Genomic DNA, 19,060 nt, shown 5'->3' on the forward strand with positions numbered 1-19,060 from the left:
TAAGGTCTAGCCAGACTCGTCAACTTATTTGATACTCCCTCCGTTTCATATTATAAGACTTTCTAACATTGCCCACATTCATTATCATCTATATGAATATGGGTAATGCTAGAAAGTCTTATAATATGAAACGGAGGAAGTAGTAAACACTAACTCATTAAATATAAATAGTTTTAGAGTAAAACAGACTGATAGTACTCCCTCTAGTTCATATTATAAATCGTTTGATTTTTTTCTTATTCAAACTTTTTTAGTTTAACCAAATTTATAAAAAAATATAGTAACATTTTCAATACAAAACAAACATATTATTAAAATATCTCTCTTCTTAAATTTAATGAAACTAATTTAGTGTTGTAGATGTTGCTAGTTTTTTTTTATAAACTCAGTCAAAACTAAAAAAAACTTCGACTTAAAAAAAGTCAAACTACTTATAATACTACCTTCGTTTTTTAATAGATGACGCCGTTGACTTTTTCTCACATGTTTAACAATTCGTCTTATTTAAAAATTTTATGCAAATATATAAGATATAAATCACACTTAAAGTATCATGAGTGATAAAACAAACTCATAACAAAATAAATTATAATTACGTAAATTTTTTTAAATAAGACGAATGGTCAAATATGTGAGAAAAAGTCAACGGTGTCATCTATTAAAAAATGGAGGGAGTATGAAACAGAGAGATTACTAAATAAGCAATAAGTATAAAAAACATACGGTATTTTGTATTAGCAAGCTAAGTAAATCGCATGCACGCTAGGTTGTTAAGCTAACGAGCTAGTACCATCTGCGTTCGACTCATTATGACAGAGTTCGAGGACAATGTGACTTACGAGCTTCGAGTTTTTCTACCCATGCATAAAACTGCTTAATTAATTAATACGGGAACTGAAAATAAAAGATCCCTCGCTATAAAATAGCCTGACTATATATGACGCCCGCCGTTCAATTTATAAAGGACATTTGTTTATCACGATCATTAGCATCAATTTGTCATACAGTATGTTACAGTATATTGTTAAGGGAAAAGTCCATTTTACACCCCCGAACTTTCATGTTTGCTAAAATACACCCTCAAACTATAAAACCTGGTATAATACACCCTTCAACTATTAATACCGGGCATTTTACCCCCTAAAGCTGTTTTACACCGGTTTTGAACGCCACATCAGCATAGAGTCCCACAAATCAGACAATATCTCTTCTTCCTCCCCCCACCCCCACCTCCAAGCTCGCTGAGCGGAAGAAGCCGGCGAGCTCCCTCCCGCCGCCGGCTCCGTCCCCAGCATTCTACCCCCTCCCTCCACCCTGGCGAACATCGCATCCGCCCTCTCCCCCCGTGGTCCATCGACATCCACGGCGAGGCAGGGGAGATGCTGCGATGAGTGGCGGGATCTAATGGGGCAGCGCCTGGAGCAGCGAGAGGTGGACGAGGTTACCGCCGCCTCCCAGAGCGGGAAAGGTGGACCTCATCGGAGCCACCCGCGTGGGGAGGAGTCATCTTGTGCAGCGTCGCCGCCGCCTGGTCGAGGACGAGGAGTCGCTTGGGGAAGGGGAGCTCGAGCTTTACCGACACGATTTCACGGAGAAGATGAAGCTCCTGGAGGTAGCAAGGGAGTTGGACCATGAGCTCGTGCTCACCAACGGTCGGCGTGGGAGGGGGCGAGGGGGGCAATGACAAGAGAGGGGGATCTGGAGCTACCTGTTGTCGGAAGGACGAAGGGGAGCTCGAGCTTGCCAGTGACAACCCGCGCACTTCCATATCCGTTTCCACCGCGACAGCGTCGCCACAGGCCCTACTGCCCCGGTCGATGAGCGGGCCGATAACCGCATCCACCACGCGGATAGCTCCGCCGTCCTCTTCAGTGGAGAGAGAGTAGAGGGAGGGAGCCAGGGAGGAGAGGGGAAACGCAGCGGTGGAGGCTGAGCGACGCGACGACAAAACAGCGACTAGCCCGCCGTGCTCTTCCTTCTTCTTCCGCCATCGCCGGTCGCCTCGCTCCTCCTCCGGCGAGTCCATGAACTCCCACGCTTGATCGGTAGCTTGAGAGAGAGAGAGAGAGAGAGAGAAAGAGCAGGAGAAACGAGAGAGCGACACGTGGGACCCACAATCTTTTTATATTCCTAATGCCGAGTAGATTGCCATATCAGCGCCAAAACCATGTTACAAACCGTCCGAGGGGTAAACTGCATGGTATTGAAAGTTAAGGGGTGCAAAATACCCGATTTCGAAGTTAGGGGGTGTATTTTAGACGAACACAAAAGTTTAGGGATGTAAAATAGACTTATCCCTATTGTTAATAACAACAAAATCTAGAATATGAATCTACATTATATTATCTTATAAAAGCACTTTAAGATATGAATCTATTGGTGCCATCTTGCATAACACCTATACGTTTACCTAGTTAACTTTAGGTTTATAAAATGGTATGCACGTCATAAAAAAGGAGGGACCGACCATTTCACTATTCAAAACAGCAGATGACTGCTCGATTTGTTGGCAAAGAATATTCATTCATTACAAATAGCCGATAACAATACATATAATTGCACAGGCATTGCAATTTTGTAGCATGATAAAAAAAATCTAACTAAACACAAGACGAAACTAAAGTCCAGCCTCATTCTAACACATTATTCATCACCATACCCAGTAATTTTCCTTTTGAGATCATCAACTTTAACAAACAGTTCATCTCTGTTTTCCTGCAAAAATAGTAAGCACAATGTTGAAATCATTAAACATTGGACAGAGCAGAAAAAAAAAACATTTTTTTCACATGTGGGCTGGTTCTACAATCAGTGCACGCACCTTGAAAAGAAGATACCGTGTGCTGAACCAAATTGTGTAGCCAAGGCCTACAATTTGCAGTATCTTTGGGAACTGCAAAGAAGATGATAATCTGTTTCAGGTTCTATGACAATAATAGATAGAATTGTTCATTTGCTTAATATATTTAATAGTCACTGACCAAGGGAATGGAATCAATTGCTGAAACAACAGCAGACAAAATCCATCCGGCAATGAAAGCACCACTGCCATACATGACAAAAGTAGACGTCTCCTTGAAATCCAACTGGAATAACCAAATAACCCAAGTCAGGGGTTCCACAAGAACATTCAAAATAGATATAAGGACACCATAAAAACTGGGAATTCATGTACATGGACTAGGAAAGCTACATAACAAAACCGCATTGACATCTTTCTGCAAATGAAGTGCAGGTCAAGCAGTTGCAGTTGGTAAGAGATTAGCTTTATATGCAGAATCTTAGGATGGAGAGCAAAGAGAAGGGGCAATGCGGAAGACAATGTCTGGATCTTTCAGACATAAAAAATGCACTGTAAGTTCAAATTTGAGCTAGAATGCATAAAGAAGTACTCAAGGTACTAACACACCAGGCTGTTCAGATTGAGGAATGAGATGGTCAATTGACCACTTGATCCTTAATAGTTTGTTTGTTTTGATGAATGGAATAGGTTTACCCATCATCACCTAATCCCTCAAAAGTACTTCCTCCGTTTCATATTATAAGACTTTCTAGCATTGTCCACATTCATATGTATGTTAATGAATCTAAACATATATGTGCGCCTAGATTCATTAACATCTATACGAATTTGGGCAATGTTAGAAAGTCTTATAAACTGAAACGGAGGTGGTACAAACTAAGTAAAGAGCAGATGAGGAATGGAGTCATCCCACCGAATTGGAGTAATGACCCCATGCCATGATGGACCAGTCATCCTAGATGGTTTAATTCCTCAAACCAAACAGCTCTAAGGGAATGAACTCATCAGTCAGCCTATGTCACATTTCACATTACGTATGTGTAGATTTACCAGTGACACTCAGATTATTCTGGATTCTACTCTGCAAGGCCTGACAACAGTACTGAAGATATAGCATTGTATTTCTGCACCTGAACTACGGTTTAGATAAACATGCCAACTTGCCAAGGTCAGAACATACTGGAACATCAAAATCTATCACAAAAATCCTACACATCACAATGTAGCACTTTGCCTTCATTGATTTGTCGATATAGTTTAACCCTGAATATAAGCAATCTACTTTAATCTTAAATTGGCATGCCAAACTCGCAAAAAAAAAAGGCCACGCCAAAGTATTAATAGAGCCTGTAAAAAGTAATACATGTGCAGAGACCAGAGAGCTGTTCTCATAAGGATCTTAGAAAAGGTTAAATTGTTCATATCTTACCATGTCAGGCCAGCATAACAATTTACCTTTCTATTTCTACTTATTCCCAATCACATTAATTCACTTCGACATAAACATCAAACTTAGTGTTTTGATTTAGTCTAGCTACATCCAATTCTACCTCAAATCCACCATCCCACATAAACAGAATCACATACTAATAAATTAAGTAATTAGACGCAATAGAACAAACGGGTTACGTGCAAAACAGTAAAGCTACCTTAGAGCTGAGCGCCTGACTGAGCGCATCGTCCTCGACACTGTCCGCCACCGCCGCCACCAAGCTCTGCTCGAATGGCGGCAAGACCACAGACTCCTCCACCGAGTATCCTCCATCACCGTTGATCGCCTCAAACGGGCCATCCTCCTCCTCCTCGATGCCACCGCCGCCCGCGGATGCGAGCGCCTTCCATGCCTCCGCCCCCGCGTCGGGCTTCTCCGCGACTGCCACGAACGACGGATCAGTCCAATCCACCCCCCTGGCGCAGCGCAGGCGTAGCAGCCCTGGACAAACACACCGATGAAAGACGACACAAAATGCCCGTCAGGATTCACGCAAAAAAAAAAAAACCTCCGATAAACCCGATCGATTTTGCCTTCGAGAACCCGGACCTCGAGTCGGGAGGCAGCGGCGGGAGCGGAGGGCGGGGACGGCTGCCGCGGCGTACGGGGGCGAGCGGCCTCGCGGGAGGGGAAACCTGCCGGCGGCGATGGCGGTGGCGAAGGCGTTGGTGCAGACGAGGGCGTCCATGGCGCTCGGCTTCTTCCTCTCCCTCTGCTGTGAGTTGCGCGATTCGAGAGATCCTCGCGGCGGCGGTAGGCTTGGGACGTTTCGTTCACGTCTCGCGCCGAGGATGTGGGAGAGTTATCTTGATGGGATTCGCCGATCCGTTCCGTTAGGTTTGGACGTTGGGGGTTTGAAATGGACTCTGTGGGGGTGGGCTCGTATATACGACGGCCTGGTCTGAGAGAGGCATATTTGGGCTCTTTTTTTTTTTTGAGAAAGTACACCCAAGATCCCTTAACTTGTCATTGAGTTACAAAATCGTCCCCCAACCACAAAAACAGACATATGACATCTCCCAACTTAAAAACCGTTCAATCTAGATCCTTTGGTGGTTTTGACACCGGTTTTATTCTACGTGGCGGCTGAGTCAGCATGGGACCCACATGTCAGGATGCCATGTCAGCACCCTCTCTCTCTCACTCTTATCAGGTTGCTATGTCGACGGCGCCGAGAAGCCCTCCTGGACGAGTGCGTCGACACGGAGCGACGAGCCTAGGAACCACGCTGACGAGGTGTCTGTCTCCATGACGCGCGACATGAGGTGGGCACGGAGGTGGAGGCGGGGCCGGGCGCCGCAGCGATGGGCGCCGGCGGCCAGCAGCCGACAGGGGAGGAGCCCGTCTCTCGGAGATGGTTGCCGCTCGGAGCCGCCGCTCACCCGCCCTTCTGCTCCGCGTTCCCCGCCTTGCTCCGCCCGTGCCCGGAGCCGCCGCCGACGACAAAGCCGAGCGCTGCGGAGTCGTCGGCGTCCGCCTCTCCCCATCCGCAGCCGCACTCGCTCGCCGCCGCCGCACTCGCCCGCCGTCGCCGCCGCTCTCACCTGCTTACGCCGCCTCTCCGCAGTCGTGCTCACCCACTGACGCCGCTACTCCGCCACCATGAGCCCGCCGACGCCGCCGCTTCACATGCTGGAGTACATCACTTCGCCTCCTCCACCACCACCGCTGGCACATCCCCTCGCAAAGCACCACCACTTCGATGACGAGAGCACCCAGTTCGGCATGGACGACGTGCCCACCACCCCTGGGCTCTCGCCTCACCTCCTCCTCCTCGGCGGCAGCGGCATCACTAAGAGTATGAGCTTCTCCGCCACCGTGCCGTCGTCGGCCGTCGTCGCGGCGCTGCCCTCCTCGTGGCATCGGATGAGGAGAAGGAAAGTGTGAGAGAGAGAGAGGAGAAAGGGAGAGAGATTGACCTAGCATCCTGACATGTGGGGTCTATGTGGGTCCCACGCTGAATCAGCCGCCACATAGGCTAAAAGCGAGGCTAAAACCACCGAAGGACCTATTCTGACCGGTTTTGATAAGTTAAGGGACACCGAATATCTAGTTTTATACGGTTGGAGGATGAATTTATAACTCGATGACAAGTAGAGGGATCTTCGGTATACTTTTTTCCTTTACTTTTTTAAACGAATACTAGTGGAACAAAGAGTCTAAGACACACACTATGCAGGGATATATCATATGTACGAATACGTACACACCATGTCAGCTAACAAATTTTCATAAAAAAAATCTAAAAATATATATTTTATATCCGCGTCGAATAAAATTACACTTTATGTAAAGTCTTAGCTCAAATTTATTATATTAGCCGTAAAAAATATTATAGTTTTAATAATATAAATATGTTAGAATTTTGTTTTTTTTTTCATATATATAATGAATTTGAAAATAAAATTTTACATATAGATGTAATGCCACTAAAAGTAATAAAATTTTTCTAGAATTGTTTGTGATATACACGAAAAAACTTACGTGCATAGACCGTGTTCCCCGCCATATATGCCAGTAATTCAGTTACAAACTTACAATAACCAGTTGAGATATACTCTCTTCATGAGGTAACTTTTGTTTGAAGGCTGCCGCCCACACACCATCAATAGTACGGGCTATTATAGTTTCCCTTTCTATTAATTTATTCGTCAATATTTTAGTAAGATAGTATAATTCGTATTGATTTGGCAAAGGCATTGGCTTCAAGAGGTACCAAATAGTCGGTCGGGCACCAGAACGACCCAATGTTTAGATTTTGTGATCGGACTCGTTTTCCATTTAGCCATTCCTATCTTCACCGAGAAGTGAAGACCATCTTCACTTCACTGGCCTCACCTTCTCGACCCATATAATCGCAAGTTCACAACAGGGCAATACTAGAGATCGCAAGTTCACTCACACAACCATACGAAATTTAAGGCTAATCTAATCAAGTCTAGAGATCTTAGTATGAGTATGCCACAAACAGTACCCCAACTTGTTGCAAGCAAGTCTCGGCTTTTGCATGCATCTCCATGACCTGAGTCCTCAGGCACTGGGCGATGAGCTGCAGTCTGCAGGTCCTGCAGGTCAAATTGTGTGTAGCACTGGCATCAATTGTCTGAACGATCACCGCTGAAACTCTGAACTCTGTACCACGCTATGTGTTTCTACCTACTCCGTACAGAAGCTACAGTAAATGAATTGTACGGACGACTGGAAGTAAAACAGCGAAAACAGAGGCTTTGCTTGGATTAATACATGATTTTTGTCGGAATTCAACTAATTTCTGTAGAAGCTCTACAAAATTTCTATGCATGTTATTTAGGGATTTCAACTTAGGCCCTTTTTATCCAACTTAGAATTATTATAATCTAGATTATTACGAGTAACCTGAAATTAAACAAACTGATAGTTTATTATGATAGATTATTACAATCTATAAGTCATATTACTATAGGGGTGTTTGGGAGTGAGGGACTAAACTTTAGTCCCTCTCTCCAAAAAATAAGTCTTTGGACTAAAGTCCCTCTCTCAAACACCCCCTATAATTGGTAATCCACTCTAAAGGTGTTTTTTAAGATTATTGGGTAACTAACAACTAGCAAACAACTAATAATCCAGATAAACAAACAACAAACTTATTTTATGTCGGCTTATTACAATCCAGTTTACAGTAATCTAGATCACAATAATCTTATGCTGAAACAAATATGGCCTTACTTAATAGTGCATGATTTTCATAGAACCAGCCGCAAAGGTGGCTGGTTTGGATTTCTTTTTTTCGATTCAACCATCAGTTCACCCTGTATCTTTACTATGCTCATGATCCTAACCTGGTTGGGGTTGGGGGCGCTGTGCTCGTCGTTGTCTCTCTCCATCTCTCCGACTATCCGCCTGTGAGACCCTTGGCCGCCTCCTCAAGTCACTGCGTTACGTTGTTTCCTTTTCACGCGTCGCTTTCTCAATTCATTATATAGCTATGTAGTGTGACTATACTTATGTGATTTGTTTGTATGGAGGATGACGCTCTATGTAAGGGTGGACAAGAAATCGAAGCTCGTGGCTCAGATAGGCTTGTATCAAGCTCAACTCGGATCGGTTCGGATTCATAGTTTTAATAAGTCGAGCCGAGCTAGCCCGCGAGTTGATTGTTTAGCTCGTTACTACAAGATAGTGCTTCTTAACTAGTGCTTAGTCTTTTAATTACGACAAAACTATTCATATTTAGTGAGTTCTTTATTAGTCAGTGTTTATTATTATGTTAATTTGTGATAAAATAGTAAATTTGAAATTATTAATAGGAACAAGTCCATACCCCCTTAACCTATCGGTCAAAATCCCTCTAGCACCCTAAACTTTAAAACTGGATAACCAATCATCTAAACTTTGCAATACCATTTTATCAACGGTTTTGGATAGTGTTTTTGTGTATCTGGGAACTTGAATCAACGGTTTTGAATAACTAATATGGCTTGTTCACATATCGTTAATCATTGACCACAAATTTATACTATGTAGTAATATCATACTGGTACTATATCAACATTCTTATGTAAGCGAGAGCAAAAAGAAGGGGTAATAACGAAAGAATTAGGTGGAGAGTTTAACATATATTTTTTTAGATAATTGAATAGAATCCCAGTCTTTGCTCAATGAGCTACAACCAATTATTACACCAATTCATACAAATAAAAACGCATGACAAAAAAAGTCATAAAAACACATGCCTAAAAGGATAGGAACATACACTAAGTACTAAAAACCAATGCAAGAAAAGATCATAACATTATTGAATTCTATTTGTAAATTTTCATCCGAAGTTGGCAAAAAACTGCATAACCGTTGACTTAAGATTACGACATGCAGCTTTTATTAACTTGATATCTTATTCACACTTTTGTAGTTGTGCCCAGGACCGGAGCCAGTGTGTTGCCCTGAAAAGAACCTGCATATAAGATATAGATGGTGATTTATCAAAAACCATATTATTTCTACTCAACCATAGAACCCAACATATAGCGGAAGCTCCTACCAGAATAAGTTTACTGGTTTTTTTATCAATCCCTACGAACCAATTCTAAAAAAATATGAGATATACTATGTGGAATATTTAAACCAGAAAAAAAATTGTAATGCTCTCCAAACAAATTTTGCATAATGACATTCCATAAATAAATGTTGGATAGTCTCGTTTTTCATACAGAAGCAACATTTCAAATTACCATGCCAATTCCTTCTAACCAAGTTATCATTTGTTAAGACAACACCTTTAAGCAGGTACCACATAAAAATCTTAATCTTAAGAGGCATTTTAAGTTTCCAATTAAACTTATTCCTCTCAATGTAGCCATTATTAATTAAAGCTAAGTACATAGAACGAACCGAGAATTGACCATTTTGATGAAGATTCCATCTAAAAAAATCATTGTTTTCTGTCAAATGGATTTGCACAATTGAAGCACAAAAGTTATGCCAATTAGTCAAGTTCTGCCCTACTAAAACTCTCCTAAAAGAAACATTTAAAGGAACAGAATGCATAGCATTTGCAACCGAGGAGTTTCTCCCTCAAACTATAGCATATAAAGATGGATACCTATATTTAAAGGAATGGTTACCAACCCATTTATCCTCCTAAAATCTGACTTGTTCACCATTATTCACAATCCAGGAACCCATAGTTAGGAACGAATACTTAACTTTCATAAGATCCGACCAAAAATGGGAATCTCCATATTTCCTCTCAACTTGGGTTAAAGATTGATTATTAAAATATTTCCTTTTCAACGAATCTTGCCAAACACCTTGCTCATTTATTAACTTAAATAGCCACTCACTCAAAAGACATTGATTTTGAATTTCTAAATTATGAACTCCAAGACCACCCTGATCTTTGGGTTGACAAATCATATCCCATCTTGTGAGTCTATACTTCTTCTTATGATCATCGTCTTACCAAAAGAAACGTGATCTATAGTAATCAATCTTTTTGAGAACCTCTTTTGGAGAGTTTAACATATATATCCAATGCAGATGTCACATAGTCAAATCTAACAAACATATATGCAAATTAGATGAAACCAATTTTCAAAGAGATAATCTATGAAATGTCATTGACAAGCATCTAAGTCCCAGAAATGTCATTGACAAGTGTGAATTCCAAGAAATGGATCATACAAACGATTTTGTCCCAAAAATACCATCGTCGTTAGGGTTCTATCCATTCCACGCCGTTAAATACACTGTTCATACTATAGAACTTAATGGCGCAGAATGGACGGAACCCTAACGGGAATGGCATTTTTGGGATAAAATTGTTTGTACAATAACATTTCTTGGAACTCACACATGTCGATGATATTTCTGGGACTTAGACGCTTGTCAATGGTATTTCATGGATTATCTCAGTTTCAAAACCACCTTAGGGTGCAATATGAATGTTACTGTACAGTTCGAGGGGGTTGGATATCCGGTTTCAAAGTTTAAGGTGGTAGGTGAACATACGATTAAAGTTAAGGTTAGTTTTATAATTTTTTCTTAATAATATGATATAAAAGAGATATAACTTGTTAACGAGCCAACTCACGACACGAGCTGAGCTAGTCTTTCTCATTAACGAGTTGAGCTGAGTTGGCTCGTAATCCACTCTAGTTATAAGGCCATACATAGTTAAACATATGATGTTACATTTTATTTTCCAATATGAATTTTAAGATTCTGACCGACATCGGTATGTTTCCAATCCGATCATTTCATTTTTTCAAAATCTAACATGTGCCGTTCTATTTCGGTTTCCGAGAAAAATAAATGGAAGTTTTCCAACAGTTTTCGTCTCGGAGATACAATTCTTTCAACATTATATGTCACAAATTCTCAACAAAAATCTCGAACATGGATAAACATCAAACTCGGGAACAATCCATAGGGACAAATTTCAAAATCCAAATGGTCGGCAGATATTGTCCGCGCTATTTTTACCCTCATCCGGTCCTCTCTGCACGAAAGGCTTCCTCCTTTGGCCGCATTGCCTTATCATCTTTCTCCATCGTCTCGGTGAAATCGACGAGGGCTAGCTTGAAAACCGCTCACTTTGACCGCTCAGAAGAAAAAGAAATGTACTGGAGCCAGAAGACCGTGCAGTGAGCTCTGCAAGGTGCGAATCGCAGGCCTACCACATGGAGATGATGCAATGACCAAACTGCCCACGTGGGATTGTCATTTGCCTTTTGCATACCAGTGCCATCAACGGTCATTAATATCTTCTTTTAAGAAAAAACTCAATACAAAAACATATTCTCTCTGTCCTATAATATAAGGGATTTTGAGGTTTTTCTTACAATATTTGACCACTCGTCTTATTTAAAATTTTTTAAAATTATTATTTATTTTATTTGTAACTTATTTTATTATCTACAGTACTTTAAACACAACTTTTCATTTTTTATATTTGGAAAAAAAATTTGAATAAGACGAGTGGTCAAACGTTGCAAGCAAAAACTCAAAATCTCTTATATTGTGGAAGAGTATAAATAAGCTCATCTTCGAGAGAAGATTCAACCTATGAGATTGATAAATTTATCACAAGGACGTTTTGAGCGTGTGCACATTTGAAAGAATGGCTGATATGTTTTGAGATCTATTAACGAGTGTATTATCTATCATAGAATAATAATTAGTTGTAAATACAATATTCACATCAAGTCTAAAGGCTTGAACTTGGCTGAGCTATACCATACAACACTGGTGGTAGTTATTTTCATCCCAAAATATAAGACAATCATTTTTTCTACATTTCATAATATAAGGCGTATACATGTAATTAATCACCACCTCCCTTTTCCTTAAATTTGTTTTTAAATTCCCAACCTTTAGTATCTTTAATTCTATCGGGTACATGTATTGTATTTATTGAGGTGATCCAAATGATATTTGATGTGGTAATAATTATTTATTGGTATTTGTGTTAGTGGTGGTTTTGTCTCATTTATTTTTATCTAAGTTATATCATCACCTAAGATTTTTTAGGTTTTCTCAAAATGATCATCATATACAATATGTTTTTTTTATTTGTGCAAACTGTAAATGTGCATTGTGAAATATCATGCAAGCATACAACCAACCAATTTTTTTCTATTGGTTCAACCCATGCAATATTTAAAGTGTAAATTAATTTCAGTTGGATACACAGCGAAGAAGCACCTTGATTGATGAGGATTGATTTTAGAATGATGGATGCTTTGGTGTTTGGTCTCGGTGTCTCTTGCTTAATTAGTGATGATCAAACTCTGGTTGAGGGGGTATATTTTGGGATAAAGGGAGAATTAAACTACAGCTTCAACTTGGTGACCTATTTTTATTTATTTTTCTCATTTTCTTCTTCATAGGTAGTGAGTAGTGACTAGTGAGCTAATGTTAAGTCCACTTTTTTTGGAACTTATAGAACTTTTGCAACAATTATTTTTAAGACAATTCAAATTCCTTTGAAATTTACATGAATTTCGATCCTTTTGTCTTCAACACCCTAAGGCCTATTTGGAAGGTCTCCAACTTCTAAATTTAACATTAAAAGTTGGATTTGAAGTGGAGTTGTGGAACTGTCTAAACTCTAAAACCAACTCTACCTCTTTAATTTATTTTGTAAGAACACTCTAACAAGTTTCACTCTTTCTATAAAATATCGGAATAATTTAGTTGGGCTTCAGCTAAAAAAATGAAACTGCAGATGTGTGCCAAATAGATCCCTAGCACGCTTGGTCAAAGCCTACCTATTAATCCATTTTAATTGCTTTGCAGGTTGCCGGTAAAGAGTAGTACAATAAATTGCAAGTCTTTTTGGCCGGAAAGTGCCAACGATGCATGCTGAGACTGGATTCTTTGTTCACAAGCAGTACTATTAAACACGAATACTGTGCACTAATACACATGTAACCTACATCAATATTTTGGAACAAAGTAAGCACGCTAGTATATTGAACAAGTTTACCACAAGACACGCACAAAACACGAACAAATGCCGTGCTTACAAAGGATCCGCCCTTCAAGGAAAAAAATAGTCCGAGATCCCTCTTTCATCTTTTATCTCCTAATTTTCCTTTTCTTTCCCACTATACTTGTTGTATATGCAAAAGAATTTCATCAAGAAAGTTTTTATAGTTCTGCGATTTTATTTGACACTGTTACGAACACGACAAGACTTTTAAAATAAAAACTGAATCGATATATCTTAAAATTCACGAAGTCATCATGACTATCTCGTATCGATGGGTATGTTATCTATCACCGAAATAATAATTAGCCGTAAATACGAGCGTACGTATCAAGTCTAAGACTTAAACTTAGGTGGACTAGTTTCATCATAAAAAACCTACGAGAAAATCCATATTTGACCCGTGTTCGATCACTTCACATAATTACTGATTTGACCTTACAGATAATATACATAATGATTGTAAGGCATAGTATTAAGCTGTATTAGACGCATCCTTCCTTTTTTCTTTCCTTCCTATCATAAAAAACAAAGTAAATTTTATAAAACTACATACACTTTAACAAAATCATCCTAAAACTACATATCTAAGCTATAATATTACAAAATTACATATTTAAGTTACTGTACATCAAAACTATGGATTTGGTGTTGTCTTTTTTTTTCTACAAAACTATAGATTTTAGATATGCTATCCGTACACCTATTACCACGATAGATTTTTAAAATATGTAGTTTTGTGAATAAATTGTCTATCTTTAGTTTTATAAAAAAAGAAAGATGCCACTAATGATGGAGCATCGATTTACTGACAAAATTGTATCCCAAAACAATGGCTTAAATTCATAGCTTTTTAAAATAATAAATCTATAATTTTATGATATTATGACTTAAATCTATAGTTTTGCGATAATTTTATTAAAGCTTTGTTTTGTGAAATTTACTTTTAAGTGTGACACGTCAAACTAAATTTATTTATATCTTTAATTTTTGGTAAATCTATTTTTTCAGAGTATATTCTGATTTAAGAGCATAATCTATTCAGACTGTGTTTAGTTTAAAAAAAAAAGAAGAAAAAAGAAGTTTGGAGAAAGTTAGTAGTTTGGAAAAAAAGTTGAAAGTTTATGTGTATAGAAAAGTTTTTGATATGATGTGATATGATGAAAAAGTTAGAAGTTGAGGGTCATCTAAACACGGACCAAAATTTACTGCAAACCTAGCTCACACCGTTCCAAAGAAAAAGAAAAAAGCTTACCTAATGGAGACGAGACCGCCTCTCCGGCTCCCCCTCATCTCCCTACTGTGTCTGTATACAGTGCCTCTCACCCAGGCACCCTCTCGACCCCTTCTCGCCTTCTCTTCCTCACCCCTCCTCTCATTTCAAGAAGAACAAGAGAAAGCTAAGAACATTTTCTAGCTCTCAAGTAGTACTCCTATATAATACCAAGAAGAGAAGCAGTAATAGTCTGGGGAGGCTTGAAGGGGGAGGAGAAGCATCAAATCGAAACAGACCAACAGAATCTGAAAAATTTACTAGTGGTAGAACAAGATTAGTCCTTTCCTCTTCCAAATAATAGTGGATTAGCTACTAGTTTATTAGTTCCTTTCTTCTACCAAGTAGTGGATTAGAGATTAGCTACTAGTTTGCACCTTGAAGAGTGATCTAGGATGGCACCGAGCTTTGATTTTGCGGCATCAATCCTCCTTTGCGCGGAGGACAACACCGCCATTCTTGATCTTGGCGAAGAGAGCGAGGAGATTTCTTGGGTTGTTGGGGTTGATGCTTCTCTAGGGGACTTGTCGATGGATTTCCCCTTGCAATCCGATGATTGCATCGAGGCCCTCCTGGGGAGGGAGGAGCAGCAGCACATCCCCATGGAGGGCTACCTCCAGCGGCTTCTGCTGCAGCCTGATGGGCTCGATTTGGTAGCCGTCAGGAGCGACGCCATTGACTGGATTTGGAAGGTGAGCTTCTGTTCGTTGTTTTTCATCACTCCTTGCTAGTACTATTCAGGATGAGATGTGATGGTATACATTTCGGTAAAAATGTCCCCTTTTGTTGCGTTGTTTTGTGTTCTCCTGTTCTTGATTTGGTTCTTGCTGGTTTACCTGTCATGCCCTGTATACGATTTGACTGAAACTGTTGCTTGTCAGGTACATGAGCTTTATAAGTTTGGGCCTTTGACTGCAGTCCTGTCGGTGAACTACCTGGACCGGTTCCTCTCCGTGTTCGATCTTCCTGTAAAGATCTTTCTCTGCATTGCATTGTTACTGTATTTCATACAAACTCGATTTTTTTATGCTTCTGAGATAAATGCCAAGTCATGGAGCAATTGCATTCTGAGTTTCAGCAAGAGGAGGCTTGTATGACACAACTCTTAGCAGTAGCTTCCTTGTCTTTGGCTGCAAAAATGGAGGAAACCGTTGTTCCACACCCCTTGGACTTGCAGGTGAAATCAATTATCATACATGCAACAGTTGTGCACAAATACTATCAAAGTTTTTCTTTTCTCATTTCTTTCAGTTTGATATTTTCTGTTTTGTAGGTGTGTGATGCAAAATATGTGTTTGAGACTAGGACCATAAAAAGGATGGAGCTTGCAGTGCTTAATGCCCTAAAGTGGAGGATGCAAGCTGTGACTGCTTGCTCATTTATCGATTATTACCTTCACAAGTTCAATGATGATGATACTCCGTCCACATCCGCACTCTCACGCTCAGTTGACCTCATCTTGAGTACATGTAAAGGTGTGAATTTTGGTAGACATGTTTGTAGTTCCACTCCATGCCTCCATCAATATTATAGATTGTTATGGTGATGAACTCTTAAATCTGGGAATTTTGGTCTGCAGTTGCTGAATTCTTGGTTTTCAGACCATCAGAGATCGCGGCCAGTGTAGCTCTAGTAGCATTGGAGGAACATGAAACTTCCATGTTTGAGAGGGTGGCAACTTGTTACAAAAATTTAAAGAAGGTACTGAATCTCTTGATCTTTCAATACACTGTTCTTAAACTGACAAAAGATTCTGTCTTTTGTTGGATGACACTAATTTCTTAGTAACTCTGTTAGTTTGTCTTGCTTGCATTAAGAGGCATTCATCTGTGATCGGGTGCTTTTCAAATTTTAATAGAATGTTACTTGAATGTTGTAGGAGAGGGTATTACGGTGCTATGAAATGATTCAAGATAAGATTATTATGAGAAACATTATGCGCCAATCAGCCGGCTCCGTTTTCTCCATTCCAAAAAGCCCCATAGGTGTATTGGATGCAGCTGCATGTATAAGCCAACAAAGTGAGGACACTTTTGTTGGATCACCTGCAACAAATTATGAGAGCTCGGCGTCAAGCAAAAGGAGGAGAATTTGCAGATGATTGTTTTCGTTGTACATTTGTAGCCTTCAAGTATGTTGCTCACCCATTTGTTTTAATGGACCCAAGAACATGGTCATTAGGACAGGTTTTTGTAGAGACGAGCAATCTCTTGTTATTTCGCATTCATGCTTCCATATTCATTTTTGAGAGAACCTTGGAGAATGGATATGCTTTGATGATTCTAAAGAAAATATAAAAACAGAGGAAAAGGAAACAATCTGAGAAAGAAAATGTGTCTATTGATTTCTTTTCTAGTCCTGGATTTGCCCACACTTATTCACTGGTCCATTTTCAGTTTATTTGTCACAATATGTTATTATCCTTGATGCTACATGGCTTAGCATGATTAACTTGCATCCATTATGCCCTGCTGAATAAAATATCCCATTGAAAATGAAATCGGACACACAAATTGTTATATAACTTTACCTAAAACATTATGTTTTTTCCTAGTTATATGTTCTTGCTGAAGATTCTAGGAGCCTGATTTAAGTAACTCTGTGAATGCAACAGTCTGGAAATGGTCAATAGGCGGGATAATACTATATAACCAGATGTGAAATTCTAAAAATGTATTTTTTTTACATGTACTTAAGTACTGCGGTAGTTGAACATTGCAATGTTAAACATTGCAATCTATAAGAAAAGCCTTGATCCAACTACCATCATGCTCATGTACATTTCATATCCAAGTGTATTTATAATTACTAGTACTATTATTGTGTAGTTTTTGTAGTCCAGGCTCCTAGTTGATGCCTTGATGGTTTGACACTTATGGATAGCTCTGAGATTTCCGGGGCCCTTCACTCTTTTGATCTTGAATGCTGCTACTGTCGTTGTTGCTGGACCAATGTACCATTTGTTCATCCCCACTTTGCCAGCTTTGTACGACCAACAACATTATCATTTATCACATTAGAGATTAATTGTGGTCTTGTCACTGAAACATGTCTTTGGCTCTTGTTTGAGGGAAAATTCTGAGAGAAACAGGTGATTGGGAGCCAACTAATGATAATATAGAAAAACCGAGTTTGTTTTGTTTCTAGCTTCTAGTTAATTTTCGGATTCTATAACCACATATCCTCAAAATCTAAGCGAAAATCTAAAGGTGAGAATCTAACTGTTAGGCATTGATCCCTTACTAAGGGCTTGTTAGGAACCAATGAATTTGATAGAATACTTCTCAATTGAATGCAACGAAATTCCTGTACTCCAAACAAGGCCCATTTGTCTATTATGCAATCTTATCTTAGACCCTGTTTAGTTTGTTGCTAAAATGAATCATATCAAATTTTAGCAATACCAAACTAAACAAGGCTTTACCATCGTAATCTTCTCAATTCCTACCAACATTTGGTAATTATAAAAACTTCTGTTCATAAAACTATACTAAAATTTGGTAATGTGTCGAACTCTTCTCAATTCCTACCAACATTTGGTAACTATAAAAACTTATGCTCATAAAACTATACTAAAATTTGGTAATGTGTCGAACTAAACATCACCTTCATATCTTTCTTGATCTTGCCAAAATTTAGCTTTACTAACAAATTGCAAGTTTTTTTTTGTTTTTTTGGAAATGAACTGAACAAGTCCTTAGAAAAAAATAAAAAATATTGGGCATTCTTCTATGGGTAAAACTCTTGGTCATCTTCTAGGATGGTACAGTGGCACCACACAGTTCTGCTACTGTGCTGCAAGGCCACTTGATGGCATTGTTCTGGCCTTCTGGGCAGCAAGCAACAACTTGCGAAAGTTAAGAAGATAATACTCGAGATCCCAGATTTGCTGCTACATCTCAATTATAATCAGAGCTTCGTCCCTACTACCGTTTTCAAACAGTTTATCTCTCCATTATTAAAAAAAAAGACATTGCAAATTTTACCTAAATTGAACATGCTGCTATGGGTAATGGGTTAGTGATCACCTGCTACTCTGCTAATTAGCTATTAGTCCACTTGATGCCAGTCTTCTGGGTAAGTCAAACCACTGGTGATTTGGCGCGGCAGAAGTAATTTCAGATCCAGCATTCTGATAGGAGTATCTGCCACTGCCAGTAACTGAATAACATGCTCTTCGGCCTGTAGTAAAGTTAGCGGTAACATTTTCTGACGCTGCACTGTCGGCATGACAGTTTCACTAATCTTTTGCAGAGCTGATCTCGAAGGGTCTCTGTTTCAGGCAGACGAGAAAATTCTCAGATTCTTTCTTGGAGCCTTACGAGATTGGAATTTGGCTGCATAATTGCAGTCTGCAGAGACATCTCTCTCCTTTTCCTTTTCTGAAGATTTAACAGTGCCTAGCACAGTAGTAATGCACATGGATCATTCAGATGCATATTACAGTAATAAAAACGTACTAAGCTGCTGCACTTGATAATCTTTGTAAATAAACATGCAAAAAAAAGAACTGAAATGCCCCTG

General features: G+C 39.5%; 2 protein-coding genes across 2 annotated transcripts; one reads left to right on the plus strand and one right to left on the minus strand.

Annotated features, from left to right (window-relative positions):
• Positions 1-2,475: 2,475 nt before the first annotated feature.
• Positions 2,476-5,072, minus strand: LOC4340498 (protein CURVATURE THYLAKOID 1A, chloroplastic). Its single transcript, XM_015787919.3, has 5 exons — positions 4,845-5,072; positions 4,453-4,736; positions 2,982-3,086; positions 2,822-2,893; positions 2,476-2,715 (listed from the first exon to the last, which is right to left on the minus strand). The coding sequence occupies exons 1-5, from the start codon at positions 4,981-4,983 to the stop codon at positions 2,644-2,646; spliced, it is 672 nt and encodes a 223-aa protein (XP_015643405.1). The 5' UTR covers positions 4,984-5,072; the 3' UTR covers positions 2,476-2,643.
• A 9,531-nt stretch (positions 5,073-14,603) lies between these two features.
• On the plus strand, positions 14,604-16,860 carry LOC4340499 (cyclin-D3-1-like). Its single transcript, NM_001421445.1, has 6 exons — positions 14,604-15,228; positions 15,418-15,504; positions 15,615-15,713; positions 15,810-16,011; positions 16,116-16,237; positions 16,416-16,860. The coding sequence occupies exons 1-6, from the start codon at positions 14,932-14,934 to the stop codon at positions 16,635-16,637; spliced, it is 1,029 nt and encodes a 342-aa protein (NP_001408374.1). The 5' UTR covers positions 14,604-14,931; the 3' UTR covers positions 16,638-16,860.
• Positions 16,861-19,060: the final 2,200 nt, after the last annotated feature.

Source organism: Oryza sativa, chromosome 6 (assembly GCF_034140825.1).
Source record: "Oryza sativa Japonica Group chromosome 6, ASM3414082v1".
NCBI lineage: Eukaryota > Viridiplantae > Streptophyta > Magnoliopsida > Poales > Poaceae > Oryza > Oryza sativa.

Bases quoted from the DNA above. Each gene is read 5' to 3' on its own strand.
- LOC4340499 (NM_001421445.1), top strand. From the start codon at position 14,932: ATGGCACCGAGCTTTGATTTTGCGGCATCAATCCTCCTTTGCGCGGAG. The intron at 15,229-15,417 runs GTGAGCTTCTGT...GTTGCTTGTCAG, and splicing joins CCATTGACTGGATTTGGAAG to GTACATGAGCTTTATAAGTT. The intron at 16,012-16,115 runs GTGTGAATTTTG...TTTGGTCTGCAG, and splicing joins CATCTTGAGTACATGTAAAG to TTGCTGAATTCTTGGTTTTC.
- LOC4340498 (XM_015787919.3), bottom strand. From the start codon at position 4,983: ATGGACGCCCTCGTCTGCACCAACGCCTTCGCCACCGCCATCGCCGCC. The intron at 2,894-2,981 runs GTCAGTGACTAT...TCTTCTTTGCAG, and splicing joins CAATTGATTCCATTCCCTTG to TTCCCAAAGATACTGCAAAT. The intron at 2,716-2,821 runs GTGCGTGCACTG...CTATTTTTGCAG, and splicing joins CACGGTATCTTCTTTTCAAG to GAAAACAGAGATGAACTGTT.